At 38.4% G+C, this 24,310-nt stretch overlaps 1 protein-coding gene across 4 annotated transcripts in view; it reads left to right on the forward strand.

Annotated features, from left to right (window-relative positions):
* The window catches only part of LRRIQ1 (leucine rich repeats and IQ motif containing 1), a 101,066-nt gene that overhangs the window by 22,695 nt on the left and 54,061 nt on the right, over positions 1 to 24,310 (forward strand). For all 4 annotated transcript variants that reach the window (XM_035127677.3, XM_035127679.3, XM_088651769.1 and 1 more), the window contains 5 exons: positions 1,893 to 1,986; positions 6,055 to 6,237; positions 10,217 to 10,684; positions 13,891 to 14,092; positions 16,743 to 16,862. In XM_035127677.3, the coding sequence (XP_034983568.3) occupies positions 1,893 to 1,986; positions 6,055 to 6,237; positions 10,217 to 10,684; positions 13,891 to 14,092; positions 16,743 to 16,862 (1,067 nt within the window). The remainder of the gene's footprint in view (positions 1 to 1,892; positions 1,987 to 6,054; positions 6,238 to 10,216; positions 10,685 to 13,890; positions 14,093 to 16,742; positions 16,863 to 24,310) is intronic.

Below are 24,310 nucleotides of genomic sequence, written 5' to 3' on the forward strand. Positions count from 1 at the left end.
AAGTGAGCCCGATTGCGTGGACAGGCGGAGTCCCCCCAAACCCCCGGCAACCCCTGAGCGGAATAATGACTCAAAAGAACTTGCTATGGGATTAAAATTGGCCACAACTTTATTAAGATTCAGATGTAGGGAGACCTTGGCTCAGGCATTGGGCATTCTCCATCCCAGTCCCCAGCCAGGGATCTGGGAGACTTCAGGGTTATCCAGAATGTGTGGGGATTGGGCTGGCTCTGGAGAACATATGCTCAAGCAGAGAGCCCACCCCCCATTCGCCGCCGCTGGAGGGGAGAGCAATGACAACCTCTTGGTGTATGGACAATGCCTCCCCTCAAGACCCCTTTAACAGGGAACCCCGTTATCGCCGCCGCAAAGGGGGGGCGTGGACATCGTTCCATGCCCCCCCCCATTTAGGAAGATAGACTAGGATTCCGCCCAAATCCTGAAACTGCTGAAGTTGTGACGTATTGCTATGGGAAAGGTGAAACCTGCCAATGCAGGGAAATTCCTTTCTGGCCCTTCAACAGCAACCCTGACGTAGCAGCGCCCGTGTACCTGTGGAAAAGAGGTTAACCTGTGAAAGAAGACTTAAATGAGGGTGTGGAGGGTGGGAGAAGCTCTGGAGCCAACTACAACTTCCTAGGTAAGATTCACTTTCTATTGTGTGGGCTGTGTGGTCCTTCCCCTTACCTGGCCAATCCCCCTGGCAGGATTGGCCGATTGGCTGAGGTAGGCGAAGAACCCAGGTATCCAGCCTGGGGAGGATGCCAGTCCGAACTACCAGGGGTCACTCTGGGATCCAGGGGGCTGCATGCGACCGCGCAAACATCGCCCCCCGTTTGATGTGGCGAGCGGTCATTGTTGACACATATACAGAGGGAACTATAAAATGCTTATATTGTTTGTTGCACTGTTCTTAAGCATGGAGTTTAGAGCTGGTATACAAATTTTCTGTACTCCCAGAATCACATTATCTCTTCACCAACACAAATCTTTGCTATGCTTAACCATGGCTGAGGCTGCGATGCTGAGCAGTGCTGAGAGTTTGCTCTTGTGCAGGATTGAAACCCAGATATAACCCTGGTTAAGAGTAAATCTTGCTTAGCTTGAATAATACTGACAGAAGCCTTTACATGGTTAATGACAATGGAAAAGTAGTGAGCAAGTGGACAATTCCAAGGTCTTCTCCTCAACCATCAATCATAGATAAAGGACAGTTTATCTAAGTAATACTTAAATACATATTACTACATAATAGACAACAGTTCAAATTAAAACACCATGAGTTATTGTTTTTTAATAGCATCTACAACTTATGTGTGTTTCTAATTCAAGTTATTCATTCTGATTTAGAGTCTTACTGTGATAAGGAAATCAAAATTACTTTGTATCCTTATATTGCTATATTGCTGTAATTATATATTTTTACTTTATATTAAGCCTTGGTTAGTTTAGTTTCTATGCCTTCATGTAGTAGCCAAGGGATTTTGAATTTGATGAGTAACAACTGTCCTTAGCCAAGAAAAAAGACTGGCCCAGGCATCTACCAATATAACAAAGATAAACAGCATACCAAATAGCATTCACGCAAATCCAGTGAATCAAAAGAAAAGAGAGCAAAAGTTTCATGGAGTGATTAAATGAACAAACGAAATTTGTCCAAATTAGCACCCTATAACAATCCAATATGGTGAACATAATCTGGCCATATATCTATGTTGCAATGATTAGGAGGGGCGAAATGGGTTGGCATTTCATAATCTCTGGAAGGATGAACTTGATTTAATTAGTTTTCTTCAAATTTGACAATTATTTGAAAATAATTTGTTGTGATCCCAACAGCAATAAAAGAATTATTCCATTTATTTTATTTGTACTTTTCTTAACAAATGCAGATCTTAACAGTGTCATTCAGTGGCTTTATGGTTGTGATAGCCTAAGAGAATTATCCTTGCAAGGAAATCCACTTCTTCAAGAGGAGAACTGGAGGTAACCAGATAAGAGTAAGAGATTGTGACAAGTGCTAAGTATCAATATGGTAGCTGAGATTTTGTTCTTTTTTCTTTCTCTAGGGTGGCCAGCTATGCCTTTAACCAAATAATAGTGAAATGTACTTTTGGGGAGCTGTTTCACTTCCTCTCTCCTTTTCTCCCTTCTTCCCAAGATTTTATAGAAGCAACATACATCACAGATGAAAGGGAATGTGAAAACAGAACCATGATTGTATCTTGTTCTGAAAAAAAGATTTGCCAATACTTTTGATTACAATAATTATTTGCACAGAAAAGAAGTCAAGTTAATTACCTTTAATTCCTAGTGCTTTCTGTGGTTCTTGATTAACTTGTTCCACTGACAGGGCCGTCTTAAGCACCTCTGGCGCCGTGGTGCAACGGATCCCTCCGGCGCCCCCCCCCCCCGCCCCGTTTCCCAGTGTGACGGGCGGACGGGCAGGCGCAGGGAGGCTGCCAAGGGCGCTGCTGCGCGACGGGCGGGCAGGCTCAGCGTGCAGCTACTGCCGAGGGCGCTGCTGTGCGGAAGAGCGGCCGGCGGGCGGGCGGGCGGGCGCAGCTGCGATGCGCCCCCCCGGCGGGCCGGCGCCGTGGCTCCCTGCCCACCCAGCCTGGCCGTAGGGCCGGCCCTGTCCACTGATTTCAACAGTGGAGTTCAACTCACTTAGGCTGCAAGCCTATGCAGACTTTACACAACTCAGCTAGTCAGGATCCTTTAGTGCCAAGAAGTATACTGCGTCTGAAACTGGAGGTATTACATAGTGAGGATGGCTATTAGTCTTATCCTCCATGAATTTGCCTAAGCCACCTTTGTAGTCATCCAATATGGTGGTCTCCTCTTTCTCCAGTCAGTGGTGGACTTTGGGCTCTAAATTTTCAGTGTTGCCCTATGCAACACTGCCTAAAATTCGGCACCCCCTGCCTCTCAAACTTGGTTCTACATTGTTGTTGCAGCACCCAATGCAGCTCGGCATCCGGTGCGGCCAAACTGCTCACACTACCCTAAAACTACCTCTGCTCCAGTTCACCAAGTGGCGAAACTAAAACAAACCCTGCACATAATAACAGCACTGACAGGGTAGATCAGCATCTCATTAGGAAGCATCTTCTGAGTATCCTATCTCCTCAAAATCAATGCTATTAAAACTATATCAACTTCAAACATCCATTTAATTTAATTTATTTGCTTCTCCCTGGTCTCCTCCCCCCAAAAAAAGTCATGTTCATTTTGGACTTCAAGTGGCTCAACAAATACATCCGTAAAAGGGTATTTCCTGTTTCTTGGAAGTACAACTGCTGTTGTATCATGATGGTAGCACTTTCTCCAATGCTGATACTTGTTTACGTAGACTAGCAATTGCTAGGTGATTCCCAGTCTAATTTAAAACGCCTATCAAATTGTGTTCATGTGGAAGCAAACAATGATAACTAGGCTATACTGTTGTCCATTTCCATTCTTTGTAATGATTTGTATTTCATTCTACCTTGTAGAAAAGTTTCTTTTGGTTTTCAAATAATTATAAGATATCTCTAAAGCTAGATTGGCCTCCTTCCCTTTTTCACATTCCTTTCTATGCTTGCTTTGGTTATGCTTTCAGATTCTTTTCTGTCATCTCTTTTTCCACATGGAACTTGGCTGACTCACTTTGGAAAACCCATTTTTCTAAATTTCAGCTCAGCCGAAAGTCATATTACAATATATGCAAGCGCGCACACACAGGAACTTCATTCCCTACAAAGTTGGAGACCCACAAAAATTTGGATCATGCTAGAAGTGTTTAGATCAGAGGATCAGGGAGATCCAACTTTCGAATAAACACAATATATCAGTTCAGCTATTAACTGTTGTATGTAATTAGGGAACAGGCAAGGAGGGTACCATGAACCCGAGAGCCATTCCTGATCTTACCATGAGTACTGGTTCCAAAGAGTCATACCAATTGAGCAGACCCTTGTTCTAAACATGTTTTATATGACAGGTGCAGATGAGGCAACATATATGCAGAAAAATGTAGAAATTGACTAGCACAGCATTACTTGTGAATATGTATCTATATTATTGCATGATGAAGATAACTGGTACTGTAATTGTAAAAGACAAAATAATTTTCCTAAAGCAGTGCATGTTATATGACGACATAACTGTCTTACCATTTGTAGTTATATTGTTTTTAATGGTTGATATTACATATAATTAAGTGTTGCTCCATGCAAGCCCAGTTTAAAAAATCCTTGAAATTCCTGAGCCATCAAGGTCCTCCTACATTATTTGACCAACTGAGCTTTCATAATTGGACAAGAGATTAATTTATCTAATGGGATACTATAAAGTATGGGTTTGTTGAATTCAGCATTCACTATAACTTCAGGCAATATGTTTCAGTGAACTTTACATAACCCCTTGATACCAACAAAGGAATTAGTTGTAAAATTTCCCAATAGGTTTCCTACTTTCATGTCCAGCCAGTGATAACACTGAGGAAGCTGAAGTACTAAGAAATCACTTTTTAGAAATTAAACCCTGGGATCAGTTTGAGCACTCCTAGGGGGAAAGTGTTTCATTGCAGTAATGATTAATAGAACCTCTTAAGTGACAGAATATTCACCAGGAAGTTTTCACTAAATGAAATATTGATTCAGCCGCCACTAGGAGAAACCCAGCTGGAAAAACTAGTGTTAAGATCCCATGGCTCTAACAAACTTTACTTTCCAACATTAATCAACTTGATATGGCATCTTTTCAATATATCATTATTCAACATTGTTTCTAATAGCCCTGCACATGTAGTGTGGACTTATCAGTTTAGTGCTATCACCTAATACTATTGCACACACACACAAAAACAAGAAACATTTTGTTGCTATTGTAGCTATGATGTTATTTATAGAAGTAAGGAATATGAGCCAGCCAAAATTAAGTTGTTTTAGTTCATTGTTTTTCCTTGGGCATCTGTCCATCAGATTGATGGTATATTTCAGTTCAGAAAGTGTCCAACATATACTTAACTTTTCCACTGAAATCCAGGGAACTTAAAAGTGCTTATCCTTGGCTAGATTGAGTCTAAATTTGGTGATATTGTAATTGTTTATAAAGAAAATGGCTTGAATAGCTATTATTTGTAGTTACTTTTATGCTGGCCTGGGGGATCCTATATAAGTTTGTCCCCACCATAAAATTACTGTGCTTCCAGAATTCCTGATCTGGAATCCCCAGTGCATATAAGGAGCTCCCAAACAAGCAAGGGCTTCTTTATTTGCCTTAGTTCATCATGGGCATACCATCCAACATGTCAAGGTGAAAAACCGGGACAGTTATTCCAGGGCCATGCTCCTGCACAAGTCAAGTGACCTGCACGAGATCACAGCCCCCCCCCCCCAAAAAAGTGCTTTTTTGGGATGAAATTGCAGTGCCAAAAATGACTGCCATGCTCTCCCATAAAACAAATATAAAATTCCAGCCCATGTGAAAGAAAAAAGGTAGCCATGTACCTGTTGTCCCTTCCTCTCAGTTGACCTTCTTGAAACTATACAGAGGGGCAATTTCAATTAGGGAAGTATCATAGCAGGGAAGCAGCCCACAAGAGAAAGAAAAAGATAGGGAATCGCATATATTTTTCTCCCCTCAGTTGGGTTTTTTGAAGCTTCAAGGGTGAAATTTCCATTGAGGACGCAGTAAGGGGGAAGTAGGAGAGTTTAATACCCCCTTTTCCCAGTATCACCACCCAATCCAACTTGGGCAACCCCATAGCTACTTTTCTAGTTGTTGTTGTTTTAAATGTCAGGAGACTCAAACTTATTTCTCCCACATCTATTCCCTTGTATTGAACTACTGCCTGGTTTGGATCAGAACTTTATATATATGGTTCAATAATCAAATGAAGTGCATTCTTTCATCTTTAAAGAATCACAAAATGTTTTATTGTCTTTCAAGTAAATAGTTATGTAGTTAAACAAGAAAATGCATCTTCCTAACCATCTTCCTTACAGCAGAGATGATAATAAACTGTGTTTATTCTAGCACTAACATAGCTTTTTCTCATTTTAAAAGGCGGTTTTTACTTAAAGTTCTTCCCAGTTTGAATGTGCTTAATGATGAAAACATAAAGTCTGATGCAGAAAATGCAGATGAAAGAATGATAAACAAACCACAGCCAGGAAGCTTTGCAGCATTTTGTCAAGCTCAGATTCAAAAAATTGATTTAGTCAGCAAAAAAGCCACAACTAGGTTAATGTAAGTATATTCAGCATTTTGATATGTCTTTCTGTGCTCCCAAATATGAGAATATGAATACATCAGAATCACATTAAGGTGAAAAGTTGCTAAAATATCTATTTCAGTTTTTCTTTTACTTAATTAATTCATTCCTTGTGATACCTTTTAAAAAACAACAGTCTCAAAATGTACCAGATGGATTTAGCTCTTCCTCAAGGTTTCATAAAACAAAGCCACTAGTAAGGTTTTTAAATTAACCACATGCTTTACTCTTCCATTAAACTAATGGGCCTTAATTGTGGCTGGATTGCACTCACTGTGTTTAAGACTCTATTAGTTGTTTCATGACATTGCTTTGCATTGCAAGGATGCTATCTACCATTGTAGACATATATGCATGAGGAAATTAGTACTGTATTATCAAAGACCGTGTCTTTACTTAAGTAGTCTTCTGTAGGTGTGAAGTGCCCATCTGCTCTTACCATGTGTGCGGTGTAACTCCTTTCCTTGCATGCCTCACCCCATGGATTAAGTGTCTGAACAGAGCCTAAAGTGTTCACCGCACTCAGGAGAAGCACACGAGTTCTTATTTGAAGTGCTGTAAAACAAATTGGGAAAGTGTTTGCTTAGAAGACTTGAGACACATTTGCTAAATCTCTGCTTTCCTGCACTAGACTTATTGTAAAGAAAAGGTAATGGCAGAATTTCAGTTGTGTGATGTTGTCGGCAAGGGTAATCTGGAGAACAGCATACAATTCTAAGGTGATGAGGTAAAATTCTGACTGAAACAAAATGGGTGTGATTTATAATGGAAAGGGGAAGCTGTCTGGTTAAGATAGACCAGTTGTGTCTTTTCTATCAGTTAGCTGTTCTTTTACATTATGAAAAATGTTAAAACACATTTTAATTTCTGAAATGGGCCAGCATTATTTATTTAGTTTTCATATGTGTGCCCAATGCTTCTGAAAAGAATCCACAGAGACTAACAAAACTGAATAGACATGCATGGGACTGCACTGTAAAACAATCAAAACAACAATAATGAGAACCATAATAAAAATAGTGCCATTCCACAAAGAAAATGGAATCCATAGAAAGCTGCCATTATAATGAGTTAGACTACTTGACCATCTAGCTCAGTATTGATGACCTGTCACTTTCTAGAGTTTCAGGCAGCATTCTTCCTCACCTCTACCTGCAGATTCCAAGAATTGAACTTGGAACACTTTACATGAAAAACATGTGCTTTGCTACTGAGTTCTCATATTTCTCTAATTTCCTGATGGTGTGGTATATATTTTTTAAAATATGGAAAACAAAATTCATATAATAAAATCACACATGACCCCCCCTTCTATGTGTGCCTGAAGCCATCTCCATTTCATGTAAATTAAGTGTCATGTAGCATGATCCTATGTTTAATTGAAATAAGCCCTCAGGTTGTGCAGCAGGGCTTGCTCCCAGATAAGAGTGCATAAGATTGCAGCCTTAATGCAACATGCCTAATGAACAGCATAAAAACTAAGCAAGCTTCTTGTCTGTTTGACATCTCACTAAGTTATGAGGCCCTGTAGGTATGACCTCAAGTATGTAAACTGCCAAAGGTAATCATAGCTAGGTTTCCTAATCCATGTTTCATACACCAGAGCTGCTCAATTAAATTGTGTTGTTCCTGCTTTCAAATTCACTAGGCCTTGCCTACCCATGTTTAAGAATTATGTGCTCTAAAAAAATTAATTACTCTGTCTGTCAGTTAATCTTTTCACACTTAGTTGTAAGTAGCTATGCTAAAATGCACTTCCGTTTCAGTGTTTTGACTTTCAACAGGCTCTTGTACAGATGCCTGGAAATAAAAGACACTAATGGAAGTTGAAACCCTTTTAAACAGTTATAGTTTAAACAGATGAAAATGGCATAAAAGCTTATAAAAGGAAATATAGCTGAAGAAATATAAACATTAAAATTCTTTATGGAGTTAAAGGCATTTTGCAAGCTAGATTGGAACAATAATGATATTAAAGTATATGTCAATTTATACAGCATTACTTGATGCTTCTTTGAATATGTACTTGTCACATCTTTTATTTTTCTTTATACAATGCATATTATCTTTTTTTAAAAAAAACAAATCCAAAATGCTTTTGTTTGTGAAGCATGATAATATCTCACCATCTTTCAAGTAAAAAAGCACAACATAGTAAACAATATCCAACTTTAAAGTTTGTCAGAATTTCCATAGGTATAATAAAAAAATATCAAGTTCACTTAAAGTAATATTGCTTCTTTACATAATGATATAATTAATGTTGAATAATATGTATATTAAGCTGAAATGTTAGAGTCCAGCATCACCTCTTGTCTTATTCTTGAATGGTGATGCGAATCATTCTCTAAAACTATTTCGTATGGCAAAATTACCTGAAAGCTATATCCGGTCCTCAAGAGGTTTGGTTCTTTGCAATCCTAGACATTATAAAAACTGAACTTGGGATACTTTACATTAGAAATAACTAAAACTAGGCTTGTAATTCTAGAGATTCACTTGAGTGAAACCAGCTTTACAGTCTCTACATTACTGTATCACTCAGTAATGTATTCTGCAATACATTGAGAAGTAGAGAAGGCAGCAGAAGTGCTCCCTAGATAAGAAAAGATTGATTGATGAAATATTCTGTGTCAAAGCATCTTCTGTCACATTTGGGATGTTTTCAGTTGAGATTGCATCACTTAATATGTTTTCTAATATACTTTCTAGTGAATTTTACAACTTTAATGCAAACTGGCTTTCATTTCAAACTAACTAATGTCTGGCCCCTTATAGAGTTCTTCTGTTTGACAGAAAAACCTACTCCCTTTTCTCTAGTCTTAGAAGGCAGAGATAAGTGGAGTAATACCATATCCTATTAACTGTTTATGAAAATCTGTATACTACCATAGACTTTGTTTGCAACAGTGTTGCAAAAATAATAATACAGTAATACCGAATTGTTTCGGTTGATCTTGACAAAATAAATGAATAAATCACTGCTCCATGTTTTCCAAAGGCAGAGTCTTTTTGGTTGTACCACAGCCTTTACGGAATTCTCTCCTAAAGGTAGCCCGACTGGCCCAATCTTTTATCACTGTTTGGCAGACATTTGGAAGCTAGCTTTGCAGGAAAGCTTTGGAAATCTAAAGTTGCTATTGATTTTGCTTTGCATATGAAGGAGATATTAAAATGCTTTTAGTTTATTCTTGTCTGCTGATTTTATATAATTTATGTGATTCTCAAGTGTCTTTTCCTGGTTATTTTAGTTTTTAATATTTGTGTTTCTTATTTGTAAGCCACCACATTGGCTCCTTCAGACAGAAAGGGAAAGGTACATAAATAACTAATTCACAGGTATGCTATTTTTTGAGGGGAGGGATAAACAGGCACAGTGACACATTATACCCTATTAAGACCAACCCAAGATTACATGCCATTAATTTGACATGTAAAAATGAGAAGAGTAATATTTTAGCCGCTTTGGTGAAATAGCTCTATATGCACATTTAAATCCTACAATTTCAAAATCAAAGTATATGTTTTATAGTTTTATAGAATAGGTGCTACCCTGTATATTAGAATATTTCACATATTTCTATCAGGAAGCTTAATTCTGTGAAATTTCTCATGTCTTCAGATGTTTCTTTTTAAGGCTGTAATCTCTAACTAAAGGAGAATTTGTATCTATTCATTGAGGGTCTCAGCTGGTTATATGTCCAGCTTGGAAAGAAATTGTTCCAAACTGGCATTTGTGCCTGATATTGTTGAAACCTTGGGGTCTTTTGCTCTCCCCAGGGAGGCTCTTTCCCTGACCTTTGGCTAATTAAACAATCTCTGGTCTTTTAAATTGCAGGGAGGCTATTATTTTTGTTTCTTACGGGGCAGCATAACTAAAACTTAGATGGGGAAAGTTTGATGAGTTATTATTCTAAAACTAATAGATGCTTTTTAACTCCCCCCCTCCCGAAGTGAATTCTCTACAGATGCTGTACAGCTCCAGAGTTGGTATCTTAAGAAGCTGATGAAGCTAAGTAGTGAGCACCGTTACGCACATGAATATGGACTTCTAAATGCAACTGAAGGAGAGGAACCAGGAAAACGGACAGATACTTTGAACCAAGAAGCCATTAACATCACAGAGCAAAATAACTTATGTATAACTGGTGTAAAACAAAATAATCAGGACTCATTCATTATGGCTGAAAGACGGAGTGCTCTTGGCCACACTCAGGCTATGTCCGTTAACTCTTTCATGACAGTGTCTGGAATGGGGAAGAACGAAGAACACAGACAAGAGGACATTATTCAACATTCCCTTAATCACAACGAGGAAAGCAAAGATAACGTATTAATCAGTCTACAGAGAAACACATCCAGCAAGCAAATCATGGAAAGCAATGGAGGAAATTATCTTCAACATTTTGACAGTTCACAAAAGTAAGATTCAAAGGTCAAAACACTTTATTATGGAAACATAACCATATCACTGTGTAATCTTAATGCGGATAAGGGCATGACTGATTCCATGTACCAGATGATCTTTCAGAAATAATCATAATTCTATAAAGTGATTGTCAAAACTTATTTTCCCCTCAGTTTATATATTTTCCCCTCAATAGATAATAAGAATACTTTTGCTCCAGTATTCAGCAAATAATTAGGAAAGGTTGTTATGTCTATTTTACCAGCACAACATCATGATCTGAAAGCACAGAAGGAACGACCCTGAGCTAGGGCATCACTTCAGGTCCCTTGCTTCTACATAGGACACAGCCATCTTTTTTTTTTTTTTTTTGGCTGTAGATAGTCATTTCAGAAAGTGACTGAAAATCCCAAAGGTGGATATGTGCGCATGTGTCACTGCTGGTAGTGTCTCCTTCAAAAGCTGTGCTAAAGGTTTTGCAGAAATATGGGGCTTAGAAATCAGTGGACTTTGAAATGGGTTAGGGATAGGCAGTACTATGGTTGCAATAAGTCTTCCCAAGGCTTTTCTCTGAGTTTACACAGACCTGTGTTGTTGCCATGTGGTAACTCATCTATAAACGATTTTTTGTGTGGGAGGGAAAGCAGGGAGCCTTGGTTCCTTTATGTTGGGTAAAATTACAGACCCACTTACCATGTTATGGCTGCTTTAAAATTTCCCATTCTGTGGCTCTCACCATATATATATCTGAACACATGATGAACAGACAATTGTCATGTCCCATAAGAACCTGCAAATTTAGAGAGAAAGATGTGTGGGTCTTCTTGGGTCACCCTGTGGCTAGACAGTGCAGACAAATGTCCATGCATGCAATTAGATCTGCCATACACACAGTTTAGAGTAGGCATGACAAGTGTTTTCATTATGTTACCTATAATAAAATATCAGTTTTTGAACTAACTTGTTAAAGTCTAGTTTTTAAGACTAAAAGATTTAATTTACACACCCAGAAGGATATAAGGGCTTGTGATATCAAAAACTTTATATTTGATTAGGCTTGCCATACATCAGGAAAATTCCTGACATGTCCTGGTTTTTGGATGTAAAAATGGCATCAGCGAGGAATTGGCAAAATGCCTGGAAAACCCAGATGTATGCCAAAGAGATGAGAAAAGCAGTGAAAGCTCAAAAAGCTGTTTTAGGTGGAGGTTTCCCCAAGAAAGCTCAACAATTTGGGTTTATTCCCCCCAAAAAAGCTGAACAATTTTGCGATCTTCCTAACAAAAGCTTAACCTATACCCTATATTTCAAAAATAATTTGATGCAACTGATGGCATGAACTCTCAGTCTTTTGTGCTTAATTGTCATTTATTGCTTTAAATATTATTATTGGAAAATACAAAAAAATATTAAAGCTTGTCTAATTCTGTGATTCTGCACTGTACACTTAGATTTCCTACATGCGCAAGGCCTTGATGATGATTATTTGTTTTTATGAGTTGCCTCTAATAATAAATTCTTTAGGCACTTTTACAAAACAAATAAGTATAAAATATAGTAGGAATCATAGAACTTTAGAGTTGGAAGCTATCCCAAAGGTCATCTAGTCTAACCTCATGCAATGCAGGAATTATGAATTTCACCACATGGTCTTCCATCCAGTTTGAAACCTTACTGGACTAGCAGTTTTATTGCTGTATCACTAATAATAAAAACATACTACAGTTTACAAGACAAACCATCATAAAAACCAAATCAGGCAGTTCCATTTCTATGATTCTGTTAATATTTTGTCAGTAGTTTCTACCTTGCATTGGATGTTTTGTCCAAAACAAAAATATGTATTCTCAGGCTGTACCACAACCCTCACAGGATGTGTGTGTGTGTGTGTGTGTGTGTGTGTGGTAAATTTCTGCAGATGCCACAAATCTTGCCAATTTTTCTAAAAAGCAGTTATTTTTAGCAGGTTTAAGATGTATAACATAATAAGAGTTCTGTAGTATCATGTAGTCATTCTCCTTCTCAACCTGAAGACCTCTGCTTGTCTTCATGACTGCTTTCTTTGTTGCTTTTCTAGTCACACCTCATACTTTTATGGTGAGCTATATGGTCTTACTGTATCAGTAATCTCTATATGCTTGATAATACAAAACTACCAGACTTGAACTGGCTGGTGAAATTTCATTCCTTGGCAAAGAGAAGTCGTCATTGTGCTTCTTTTTTCCATCTAACTGAACATTGATATATTTGCATTAAGTGATACATGAATAATTTGTTGTTGTTGTTGTTAGGACCGAATAGTGCCATAGAAAAACATCATTCAACGCCCCCCCCCCAACATTGTGATAATGTGTCTCCAACAAACCCAAACCAACATACATGATATAATTCCCTCCCTTTCCACTCCCCTGAAATTTTGTATGAGTAATTCAGTATGTGCATGTGAAATATAATAGAACAGAATTTCATGTGCCAAATCAGACATAATATCCACCATGCTGACAGGCACATAGCCCAAGAGACTTAAATGTGGCTATTTCTGGTAGAAACAAAATGCTATGTGCACAGAAAGTCCAGTTTTCCATGTGCAAATCTGCAGTTGCAGCCATATGACTGTGGGTATATATTCCTAATTGTGAAATAATTTTCATTTACAATATCTGACATCACGTAGATTTCCACTCTAATTATAATAAATTAAATAGAAACCTCATGAAATAAGTGTGGATCATATTATGGGTCTGAACAAAATAATATTAAAATAGAATGCCTTTGGAATAATCTGGCCATTTTGCCTCATCCGCCCTTTTCGCTCCTGCTGCTCTGCATGAAGAAATCCTCAGCCACCAAATTTCTTTTTCATCCCCACCCCACTCCCAATTTAGAAATAGTTTTGCTCACAGCAGGAAGTGCATAGGACTGGGCTAAATATTTCCCTTTTTATGTTAGTCCTTAGTTATTTTGTCAGTCATTGTATCATCTTCAGCTGTTGTTCTTTAATACTCCAGTTTTCCTAATAATAATAACAACCATAACAACAATAATAAACAACCATAGTTCTCCATATTGTAGTGGTTTATCCATCAGTCTTCCTCTGCATTCTGTGTTGCATGTAAATGGTGGGTGGTGAAACAATTTTTAAAACTTCCAAAATCATTTGCTGTTGTTGGCACTGGTCACAACTGCTGAGTACAGTATGTTATTTTTCTGATATTTCCAGCTTGGCAGCCACAGTTATCCAATCACACTGGCGAAGCTACTGTGTTCGTAAAAAGATAAATTTCCATACGTGGCAACATCTGGCTGCAACTGTGATCCAGTCTTATTGGCGAAGCTACTGTACCAGAAAAAAGATTGTCAACCGAAAGAAGGAAGATCACCATGATTCCATGGCCAAGCATAAAGCTGCTACCAAGCTTCAGGTTAGTCTGCAGTCTTTGAGAATGGATGCCTAACTCTCTCACATAAGCTTGGACCACCACACAACCTGAAAAAACATAAAGGCAAACAGAATCAAGCACTGGACATTACCTCACAGAGTCAATCCACCAAGCAAACTTTCTTTGGTTCTAAAATGCCTGCCACTAAAAGATGCAATTTTACTTTAAAATATACAACAAAACTAAAAGATACAATAAAATTTAAAGATGCAATTTCATCATATATGTGTGCACATCAGTGGGTGGGGGAGCCCTCTCCTATTGCCTACTTGTTGTTTAGTCATTTAGTCGTGTCCGACTCTTCATGACCCCATGGACCCAGAGCACGCCAGGGACTCCAGTCTTCCACTGCCTCCCGCAGTTTGGTCAGACTCATGTTCGTAGCTTCGAAAACACTGTCCAGCCATCTCTGTCGTCCCCTTTTCCTTGTGCCCTCAGTCTTTCCCAACATCAGGGTCTTTTCCAGGGAGTCTTCTTTTCTCATGATGTGGCCAAAGTATTGGAGCCTCAGCTTCAGGATCTGTCCTTCCAGTGAGCCCTCAGGGCTGATTTCCTTAAGAATGGATAGGTTTGATCTTGCAGTCCATGGGATCAATATAATGGATCAATAAAGCCCAGATTGGGTGCTCCTCGGTAGTTCTCCATGGGAGCAACCTGACTTAAGACTAGACACCACAATCATAGAGAAACACAAAAACAGAAGGAAGTCTTGTAGTCCTTTAATGAGTAAAGTCCTATTCAGGCATATTATACCTGTCTTGCTTTCCTCCAACAGGGCTAATATAGGAACTCCATTATCCCTGATGATTGGTTATGCTGGCTAGGACTGCTGGGAAACGGAGTCCTGTAGAATCTGGAGAGCCAGACCCATGAGTTGCCCATTCCTTCTGTAGGGCTTGCTTTTGAAAAGTTGTTTCCATTACATGAAGGGTGGTGGGACTCAAAATAGTGACTGGGAGCCACATGCCTGATAACTAAATGGTAACTTCATATTCAGTGCTACATGCTGGGGAGAGACAGGGCTAGCCTTGTGGCTGATCTAGGGAAGGGGGGCATAACTCAGTGGTAGAACACATGCTTTGCACACAAAATGTCTCATGCCCTCTAGCATCTCCAGTTAGGAACAGGAAAGGTTCCAGTATAAAACACTGGAGAACTGATGCCAGTCAGTATGCACAAGAAAGCTAGATGGGCTAATGTGTCTGTACAAGGCCAATGTGTGGTACAAAGCAGTTTCTTTTTAAGTTTGCAATTGGAAGATCAAATCATGGTTTGTTCAGCTGTTGTTGGACTCCAATTTCCAGAAGCCCTATAACTCAAAGATAGTGGGAGCTGTAGTCACATCTGGAAGGTCACTTCTTATCCACCCCTGCTTTAGACAATCAAGTTTGCATTACTGGTTACTGGCACTATATGATTAAAAGGCCTACTTGCACGGATTTAGTTCCACTGAATTTCAGTGACATTTCACTAGTGTAAAGAGTTTTGTGAATCATTACCTTATGGTGCTAATAAAAATGCCACCCTGCCTTCTAGCCTTAAAACAACCTTTTGAGTATGCTAATACTTTTAATCTTTTTCGGGGGGGGGGGATAAATTAATGTTGAAACAAGAACTTCAAAATATCTAAAACCCAGAATAAACCCAGAATGTGTGTAATGGAAATTCACCCGGGTTCCAAAAGTGAAAGAGAGATTTGAGTCCTTTTTTATATTTCCCCCTGGATTCTGAATGTGAACTTTCAGAAGGACCAAAATCAAATGCACGGCCCCAAGCACAGTAAAGCACTACAGCTAAGCAGGACAACCTAATTTCTATTTGAGGGTTTCATTGTTAGTACTATTTAACAATATGTCATGCTACAATTAATATGCCCAAACAGATAAAGTATCATTATTTATATGCTATTTTTATACAGATTTAGGGAGGAGGCAACGGTAGTGCCTATTTTCAGTTACGCAAATAGAATGTTCTCAAATTCAGTGCCACATAATGTGGTTTTATGTTATCTCCTTTATTACAAGCCATTATTTGTTCTCTTATTAGTGGTTCTCTTCATGCCTTTCCTCCCTTTCAATTTTTTTGTGGGTTTGTTTTGTTCTTTGTCCTTTCCCCTTCTCATAACTTTCTCCCATAAATTAAAATCTTCCTTTAAAAAAAAATAGTCTAGAGATTGCTAGTGAAGGTGAAAATGATTGGCCTAAGTTAATTGCTGATATGTCTGCATACGTTGTCAGGTGTAATCAGTAGAATTTTTTATTTAAGTGTGTTTTTATTTTTTGTGAAAGTTAACACTTAATTCTTTTTCGTATATCTTCTTCCCCTAAGCTTATAGTAGGTCCTGAAGGGATTGTCAAATAATTAATTAGTTGACCTTGGTTTGTAGTTGAGAGGGTTTTAGGATTCCATTCTGCTTACTCGAGGCAAACCTCCAGAGTATTCTGAGCTCTAGACATATGCTGATATTTAATTTGTCTTGTAGTTTTAAATGTCACATAAAGTTCAAAAAACAGATCATTGAGCTATTACAGAAAAAGAACTACAATGTTTTATCTTCCTAATGGGATAACAGAGAATCTGGATTTGGATTTGATCTATGGCCTCATATAACATGCTTTACATTTTTGTTTAGGCACTCTGGAAAGGTTTCCGTCTGCGAAAGAAACTGGCCAGTGCTTTGGCAGCTGTTAAAACTGATGAAGCTGATGATGACTATAGAGAAATAGATGTGGGTGACTTTATGTTTGATGAAGTAAGTAGAGTTGTTTAATATTTAATTTATAATTTTAAGTTATTTAATTGGTGCTAAATTGGTACAGGTGCTAAAAATATTATTTAAATGTAAGAAGAAATGAATTGGTTTTTAAGTTTTGTCTTCTGGCAAATAACTGGAGAACAAAGCAGATTTCATCTATTTGTTTTAATTTACTTTTCATTTTCTTTACTTTGATTTGCAAAATGTATACTCGGCTTTTGACAAAATCTTTCAAAAAGTGGTTTACATAATTTTAAAATACAAACCTGTTGGTAATTTTTGTGCTATATTAGTTTCTTTCCCTATAAACTGTTCTATTGCCAATCGTGCTAATATTGTGACTCTTTTCATGGAATGCTGAGCAGTTCAGCAGAATACCCATGTGTAAATAGGTACATATAGAAAAGCTGCTGTTTTTATCATAAAAATATTTTTAGCATCTCAATACTTCAGTTTTGCATGTATACATTCACTGCAGTTTTGAAATTTTAATATTTGGGGTGAGGCGTGCTTCTGTAGATGGATAGCTCTGATACAGCCCCTTTTGTTTATTATTCCATTTTTAGCATATAATTATTTAGTCTTATTTATTTACAAGAAAGGATATATTGAACTATGGTGGATAACAGGTCTGATAGTTGTTTTACAAGCAACAATGATAAAATTAACAAATTCTACTAAACAGACTAAAACAAAGAAGTAATTGAATTCTGAGTAATTTAACTCTCCTGTCTCTTTAGGCATGAATGAGTATAATTACCTCTAAATTTAAAAAGTTTAAGCTGAAAAGAAAGTGGAATCCTGCAAAGTCAGAATATTTATGTGATCAAACAGTAATATGAGAGTTTCAGATGGAATAGATTAAAATTGCTATAAATTATTTCTGATGATGGATAAGTAAAACACATGCCCCTCCCAAAATAAAACTGTTTAGGGAATTGCTTATTAATACAATACAATACAATACAGTACAGTGCAATACAATAACACACTAATATTTCAGTTTTAATATAAACAGAATATTTGCACAACATTGATAATATTTTTCTAGTATTTTTGTAGTAGCTACAATTGAGTATAAATCAAAAATTCAAAACTACTGCCAGGTCTCGCCCCTTCCCTAGATGACAACCTTTCCCAGCAACAGAGCACTCTTAATATGGGATTCTTTCCCCACTGCTGTTAATTGTATAGTCAGTGATAAGAGTGACATTCAAAACTCACAGCTAATTCACAGTGATGGAGACTTAGAGGTAGCAAACAAAGGAGTGTGGCTGGATTGCCTGTCCATGTAAAAAACATTGTACAAAGATAATACAATGATAACAATCTCAAAACCTGGCTACTGATCATGTATACTATTTCCTGCCCTTCACCAGCAGGTTCCATAGTGGGCTGTAACAATTTAAAATTCGGTACTAAACAAATTAAAAGAGAAGACAGTCACAGGAATATGATGGGGCCTTAAAACACACATATCAGGTGTCAAAGGTCACAGTAAACAGCATTCCCCTAAAACTATAAAGTAAAGGTGGCAGTCAAACATCTGTGTAGAATTCCTGGTCACTGCCACCCAAACTTCTGAGGGAGGCTGAACAAGCAAAAGGGCCTCCTCTGCAGATATGAACACCCAAGAGGCTCTGTAGAGAAGGTCATTTCACAATTAACTGTCCTGAATTCCTTTTCTAGACATTGAGCAAAAAGACACTTTAAAGACAGGGGTTTTTTTGGTATTTAGATGGGAAAGAAGTTGTACACATATAACTAGAATTTGGGGACTTTACTCATGTCTAATTTAGGAGGGCGGGATCTCTGTCCCTTAAGATGGACTCTAACTCGCATCAACCTCAACTAGCACGGCCAATGCTCAGGGATGATGGCTGCTGTAGTCCAGCGACGTAGGAAGGGCCACAAGTTCCCCACCTGTGGCTGAATTACTTTTTTATGCCTTTCCATTTTAATTCATGTGAATTTTACTTGCAAGATTCAGGCATGTTTTCCACCCATTTGTTGCAATATCAGTTATTTGGGTATCTCTGGTGGCCTTTCCTTTCTTCACAATATACCATTAGTGCCCTTTAGACCTTACAATAACAGCTGGGGAAGTGTCTGTTGGATGCTTGAAACCCACTGGGTTTAACCATTTGACTTGTTCTTACCATACAATTGTTCCCTGGTTAGAATAAGGGGAAATTATCAGAACCTGTTCAGCTCACCTTATGCACATGGTAGGATATATTTATACATGAATATAAGCAGAGGTGCTTTGGGATGAACCCTCAGAAAGCAACTCCAAAACCACTTCTGTAATATCTAAAGGGTGGCTAAGACTAATTTATTATAATCCCTGCTAAGAGTTTGTGATGACTTGTGCTTCAATTTTATTTCCTTTTCGTACCTCATGATTTCAGCCTCTGAGAAAGGGCCAGTAAAATGTGCTCTTCTTAAGTTTCTCCGTCCTGTTGTCTGCCATCAATTACAGAGGATTTAACCCTATTGTAAATCCATCATAACGTATACCCCTTTTTAAAAAAAGCATGACATTTATGATGTCTTTATACACAATATGAGGTAAACTGGGACCTAGTTAATCTTTTACAGTACACAGCCTTCAGGCTTTATTTTAGCCACTTCCAAAGAATTAGGAACTTGGAGAGTCATTTTCTCACTAAAGTGCTTGGACAGCCATGTGCCAAGAATGCGTTAATTCTGTCAGCATTGACTTCCAAAGTGCTTTCTTTGTGAATAGGAGCCATCAGTGCAGCTGAGATCATACCTGACACATCGATCAATCCCTTTCAAAAGACCAGTGCAGGGAGTGATGTGTTGATTTTCACTTTCCTTCTTGTGTAGGAGAAACGTTATTTGAAATACATAAGGGTATTTTATTCTGTTTTAATATTAAAATTCAGAAAAGCAGTACTAAAAATAAACTAGGGGGTTTTTTGGTAGTAAAAAGCAGAAGAAAGGCAAATGCATGTTTCCCACCAATTTCATCTTTGTGCCTTCTGACCACCAAAACAATTCAGAAGCATATTGAATGGCATCTAGGGCTGCAATCATAACCCCACTGTCTGAATAGTCATTGTTAGAATTGTGTTGTAAATGTTACCCGATTGCTTTCTGTTTGTTTGTTTTTTGCATCTGGTTAATGAAAGAATATGTAAGATCTAATAGGTCTTATTGGGAAGACTGGGATGCTGCCATTTTCCCAGATATATACTGTAAAGGGAAAACACAGCATTTCTTCGCATTACACACACACACACACACACACACACACACACATCATAAGAGCCCGGCGGGATCATACCTCTAGATCAGGCATCCCCAAACTTCGGCCCTCCAGATGTTTTGGCCTACAACTCCCATGATCCCTAGCTAACAGGACCAGTGGTCAGGGAAGATGGGAATTGTAGTCCAAAACATCTGGAGGGCTGAAGTTTGGGGATGCCTGCTCTAGATGATCAGATGCCTATGGGAAGCCTAAAAGCATTGATATGATGAAAGAAAACGCTATTGGTTGTGCTTTCAGTTCTTTTTTATTAAATGAAATACCCTGCACACATAGGCAGATGAATATAGACATTCCCCTGCTTCTTGGGAACTTCTGTGAGTTTCCAGCAACTCTACATACACTGCCTATAGACTGCAGTCATCAGATCACTTCATAGCTTTAAATGAGAGAGAATTGAGATGTATCCCGTGTTCAAGTTGTCCTTGAACATGGGATACATGAAGCTCCTGCTTGTTTGAACCAGAGACTATATTTCTTTTTGTAGGCGGGAACTGCCTTCTCCATGCTAAGAAGGGGAAAGGCCTATTTACCCAGGTTGCTGCAGTTTGACAAGGCAATCAATATGCCTCTGAATTCCAGTTGCTCAGAATTACTAGCGGGAAGAGTGTTACCCTCAGGTCCTGCTTCTCAGGCCCAGATTATGAGACTCTTAGAACATAAAATATTTTGGTGCCCCCATATATATCTAATTCAAAATAGAGACAATAATGAACTGTTTATATATATATATGTGTGTGTGTGTGTGTGTGTGTGTGTGTGTATCAAAACGAAACGAAAGCTACAGTAAGATGAAAAATAATGTTTATTTTTGTATATTTACAGAAATAGTGTTTATTTTTGTTCAGCTACACCATATCGTTTATGGTAAATCCAGCAATGGAAAATTTCTGTGATGCCCTCCTTCCCTTGATGCCCTAAGCACATTCTTATTTTGCTTAATGGTTAATCCAGCCCTGCTGCTTCTGCGATTCCTGTAGGCATTTGGCTGAACACTATAAGAACAGGATGCTGGACTAGATGAGCCATTGCATGATCCATCAAGTCTATTCTTATGTTCAAATAAGAGGTGCACTCCTCATTAGTATTGTGTGTACTTCTGATTCTATAGATTTTAAGAATGTTTCATTCTGTTTTAATTATTGCTTTTTCTGTTTTAACTATGAGCCACCCTATCAGGGAAAAAGTGGGATATAAAAAGTGGGATATAAATAAATACAGTACCATAATCATAATTCAAGTATTTTCTTCTACATTTTTAGTGTATGTATGTTTTTAGCTCTGTGTACCATATTGTTTTCTTATTTTTGATATAAATCACCCTCCACTGGAAGGAGTCTAGGGTGATAAACAACTAAATAAATAAATGTAAAGATAGTGTCAGCAAATTGGTGAGGTTTTCCCCACTCCTGTCATCAGGAAAATGAGGAATTGGTTCTTCTCTTCAGGTTTATAAGAAACCTTTACCTGAGCAACAAGTTCTCTACACTTGCATTCTCACCTTTTCTATATTGATCATGAGTATCTGAAGGAGAATTGTCTTCACTGAGTACCTAACTCGGCTTTTTATCGCACAAGAAATAGATTTGTCCACAGTTTGGTATCTTAGCTCAAGAGTAGCATGAAGATGATGAAGTAAGATTATGAACCAGATCAAAAATTCATTTAAGAATGAAGGGAGTACAGTGGCAGAGCTCCTTGGCTGGATAGGTGTATTCAAGAAAGTATGCAATTTATATTACACACAATACTCCTCTCTCCTCCATGGAGCTCAGAGGAGCATATAGGGGGGATATTATTTGTCTAAGACCACCCAGTGAGTTTTATAGGCATAAAAGCAGGGATTGGACTTCAGACATCTTACATCCTCATCCAACTTATTCTAGCCACACGCAACACTGGCTTTGAGGTTTAGAGTTTGTGAACATCTAATTGTGAAGAACAGAGCTATGCTTATGTGCTTGACATTTGCAAATTTCAGGTTTGGTGTTTTTGTACCCAAATAGAAAAGGTATATATGCTGGGAGGGCACCTGTGGAAATGTGTGTGTATATGTGTGTGTACATGTACACATGGATATATGGCTAGCTAAGCAAGAACTTGTCATAGTTCCCTAAGGATCATCTAGTCTAACAACAACAACAACAACAACAACAACAACAACAACAACTTATTATTTATACCCCGTCCATCCGGCTGGGTTTCCCCAGCCACTCTGGGCAGCTTCCAACAGAGATTAAAATACATTAAAATAGCACACATTAAAAACTTCCCTAAACAGGGCTGCCTTCAGATGTTTTCTGAATGTCAGATAGTTTTTTATCTCTTTAGCATCTGATGGGAGGGCATTCCACAGGGTGGGCGCCACTACTGAGAAGGCCCTCTGCCTGGTTCCCTGTAGCTTTGCTTCTCGCAGTGAGGGAACTGCCAGAAAGCCCTCGCCGCTGGACCTCAGAGTCCAGGCAGAATGATGGGGGAGGAGATGCTCCTTCAGGTAACTCCCTTCGATACAGGAACCACAGTAAAATAATCTCTAACAGATGGCCGTCAAACTTCTGTTTGAAAACCTCCAATGACAGACCACCATATTCAAATGTAATCCATTCCACTGTCAAACAACACATACTCGGCTCCCTCAACCATTCCTCATAAGATGTGGTTTCAAGACCCTTTATCATCTTGGTTGCCCTCCTCTGCACATGTTCCAGCTTGTCAATATCCTTCTTAAACTATGGTTCCTAGACCTGGATTGAGTATTCCAGGTAGAGTCTGACTAACACAGAATAGACTAGTACCCTTGATCTGGACACTGTACTTAGAATCATAGAATCATAGAGTTGGAAGAGACCACAAGGGCCATCCAGTCCAACCCCCTGCCAAGCAGGAAACACCATCAAAGCATTCTTGACATATGCCTGTCAAGCCTCTGCTTAAATACCTCCAAAGAAGGAGACTCCACCACACTCCAAATTCCACTGCCGAACAGCTCTTACTGTCAGGAAGTTCTTCCTAATGTTTAGGTGGAATCTTCTTTCTTGTAGCTTGAATCCATTGCTTCGTGTCCGCTTCTCTGGAGCAGCAGAAAACAACCTTTCTCCCTCCTCTATATGACATCCTTTTATATATTTGAGCATGGCTATCATGTTCTTCTCTTGATGCAGCCTACAATTGCATTAGCTTTTTTCTTTCGCTGGTACATCACACTGCTGGCTCGTGTTAAGCTTATGGTCTACTAAGACCCATAGATCGCGAAATACTTTTGATAGTTTTGATCCAGTTCTTCAATCCATTAATGTCATCTTGAATTGTGCATCTATATTCTGAGGTATTAGCAACCCCTCTCAGTTTCCTATTTAAAGCTTAAATCTCTTTATCTTTGCTATTGCCTAGCTTGCATCATGAACTGAACTAGAGAAAACCCATATTTTGTTGAAGGAAATCCTTATCAACTATACTGCAGGGAAGCCCTGTGAGTCTGCTCTCCAAAATTGCATGGAAAGGGACTCTGTGCAATCAGCATTCATGTAGAAGCCCCAGCATATGTGGAGGCTTATATGTATATATAGAGGAGAAGGATTTAAACTGCTCCTTCATTGTGCTATTTCCACACTGGCTCCTAGTCACCGAGAGCCATGTTTTTCAGGATGCATTAAACACACTGACTGACTAAAAAGCTAAGGGGTTTCTGAACTGAGAGGCTAATGTGGGAGTGGAGAATAATTAAGAGGGCTGTTGTAAATCTACTATGTATTGCCTGACTTGATATGCTTGCTTCTGTGTTTTCATAATACTTAATCCATCTGTATATTGTAGCCCAACATTGTTACATACGTCTCCAGTGTTCTCCTGAAGTCAAATATCCTACTGCATAGAGAAGGAAGCATGTGAAACTGCAAAATAACAACAACAATATATTCTGGTGTCTCAGCACATTTTTCCTTCTGAATTGTGTTCAACAAGGGAAATATTGATCATGCTATGAAACTGAAAATGAAGAAAAAAAGCACACACACAACTTTAGGGGAAGTTGAACCGTTCCTGTCTAGGATTTTTTTTAAAAGATTAGTCAATCCAAATCTTCCCCCACTTCCAGAACCAATCTTTGTAATATTCACAATTGTAAATCTCAAGGAGTAAGGCTTGAGAAATC

The sequence above is a fragment of the Zootoca vivipara genome, chromosome 9 (genome assembly GCF_965207765.1).
Source record: "Zootoca vivipara chromosome 9, rZooViv2.hap1.1, whole genome shotgun sequence".
Lineage (NCBI taxonomy): Eukaryota > Metazoa > Chordata > Lepidosauria > Squamata > Lacertidae > Zootoca > Zootoca vivipara.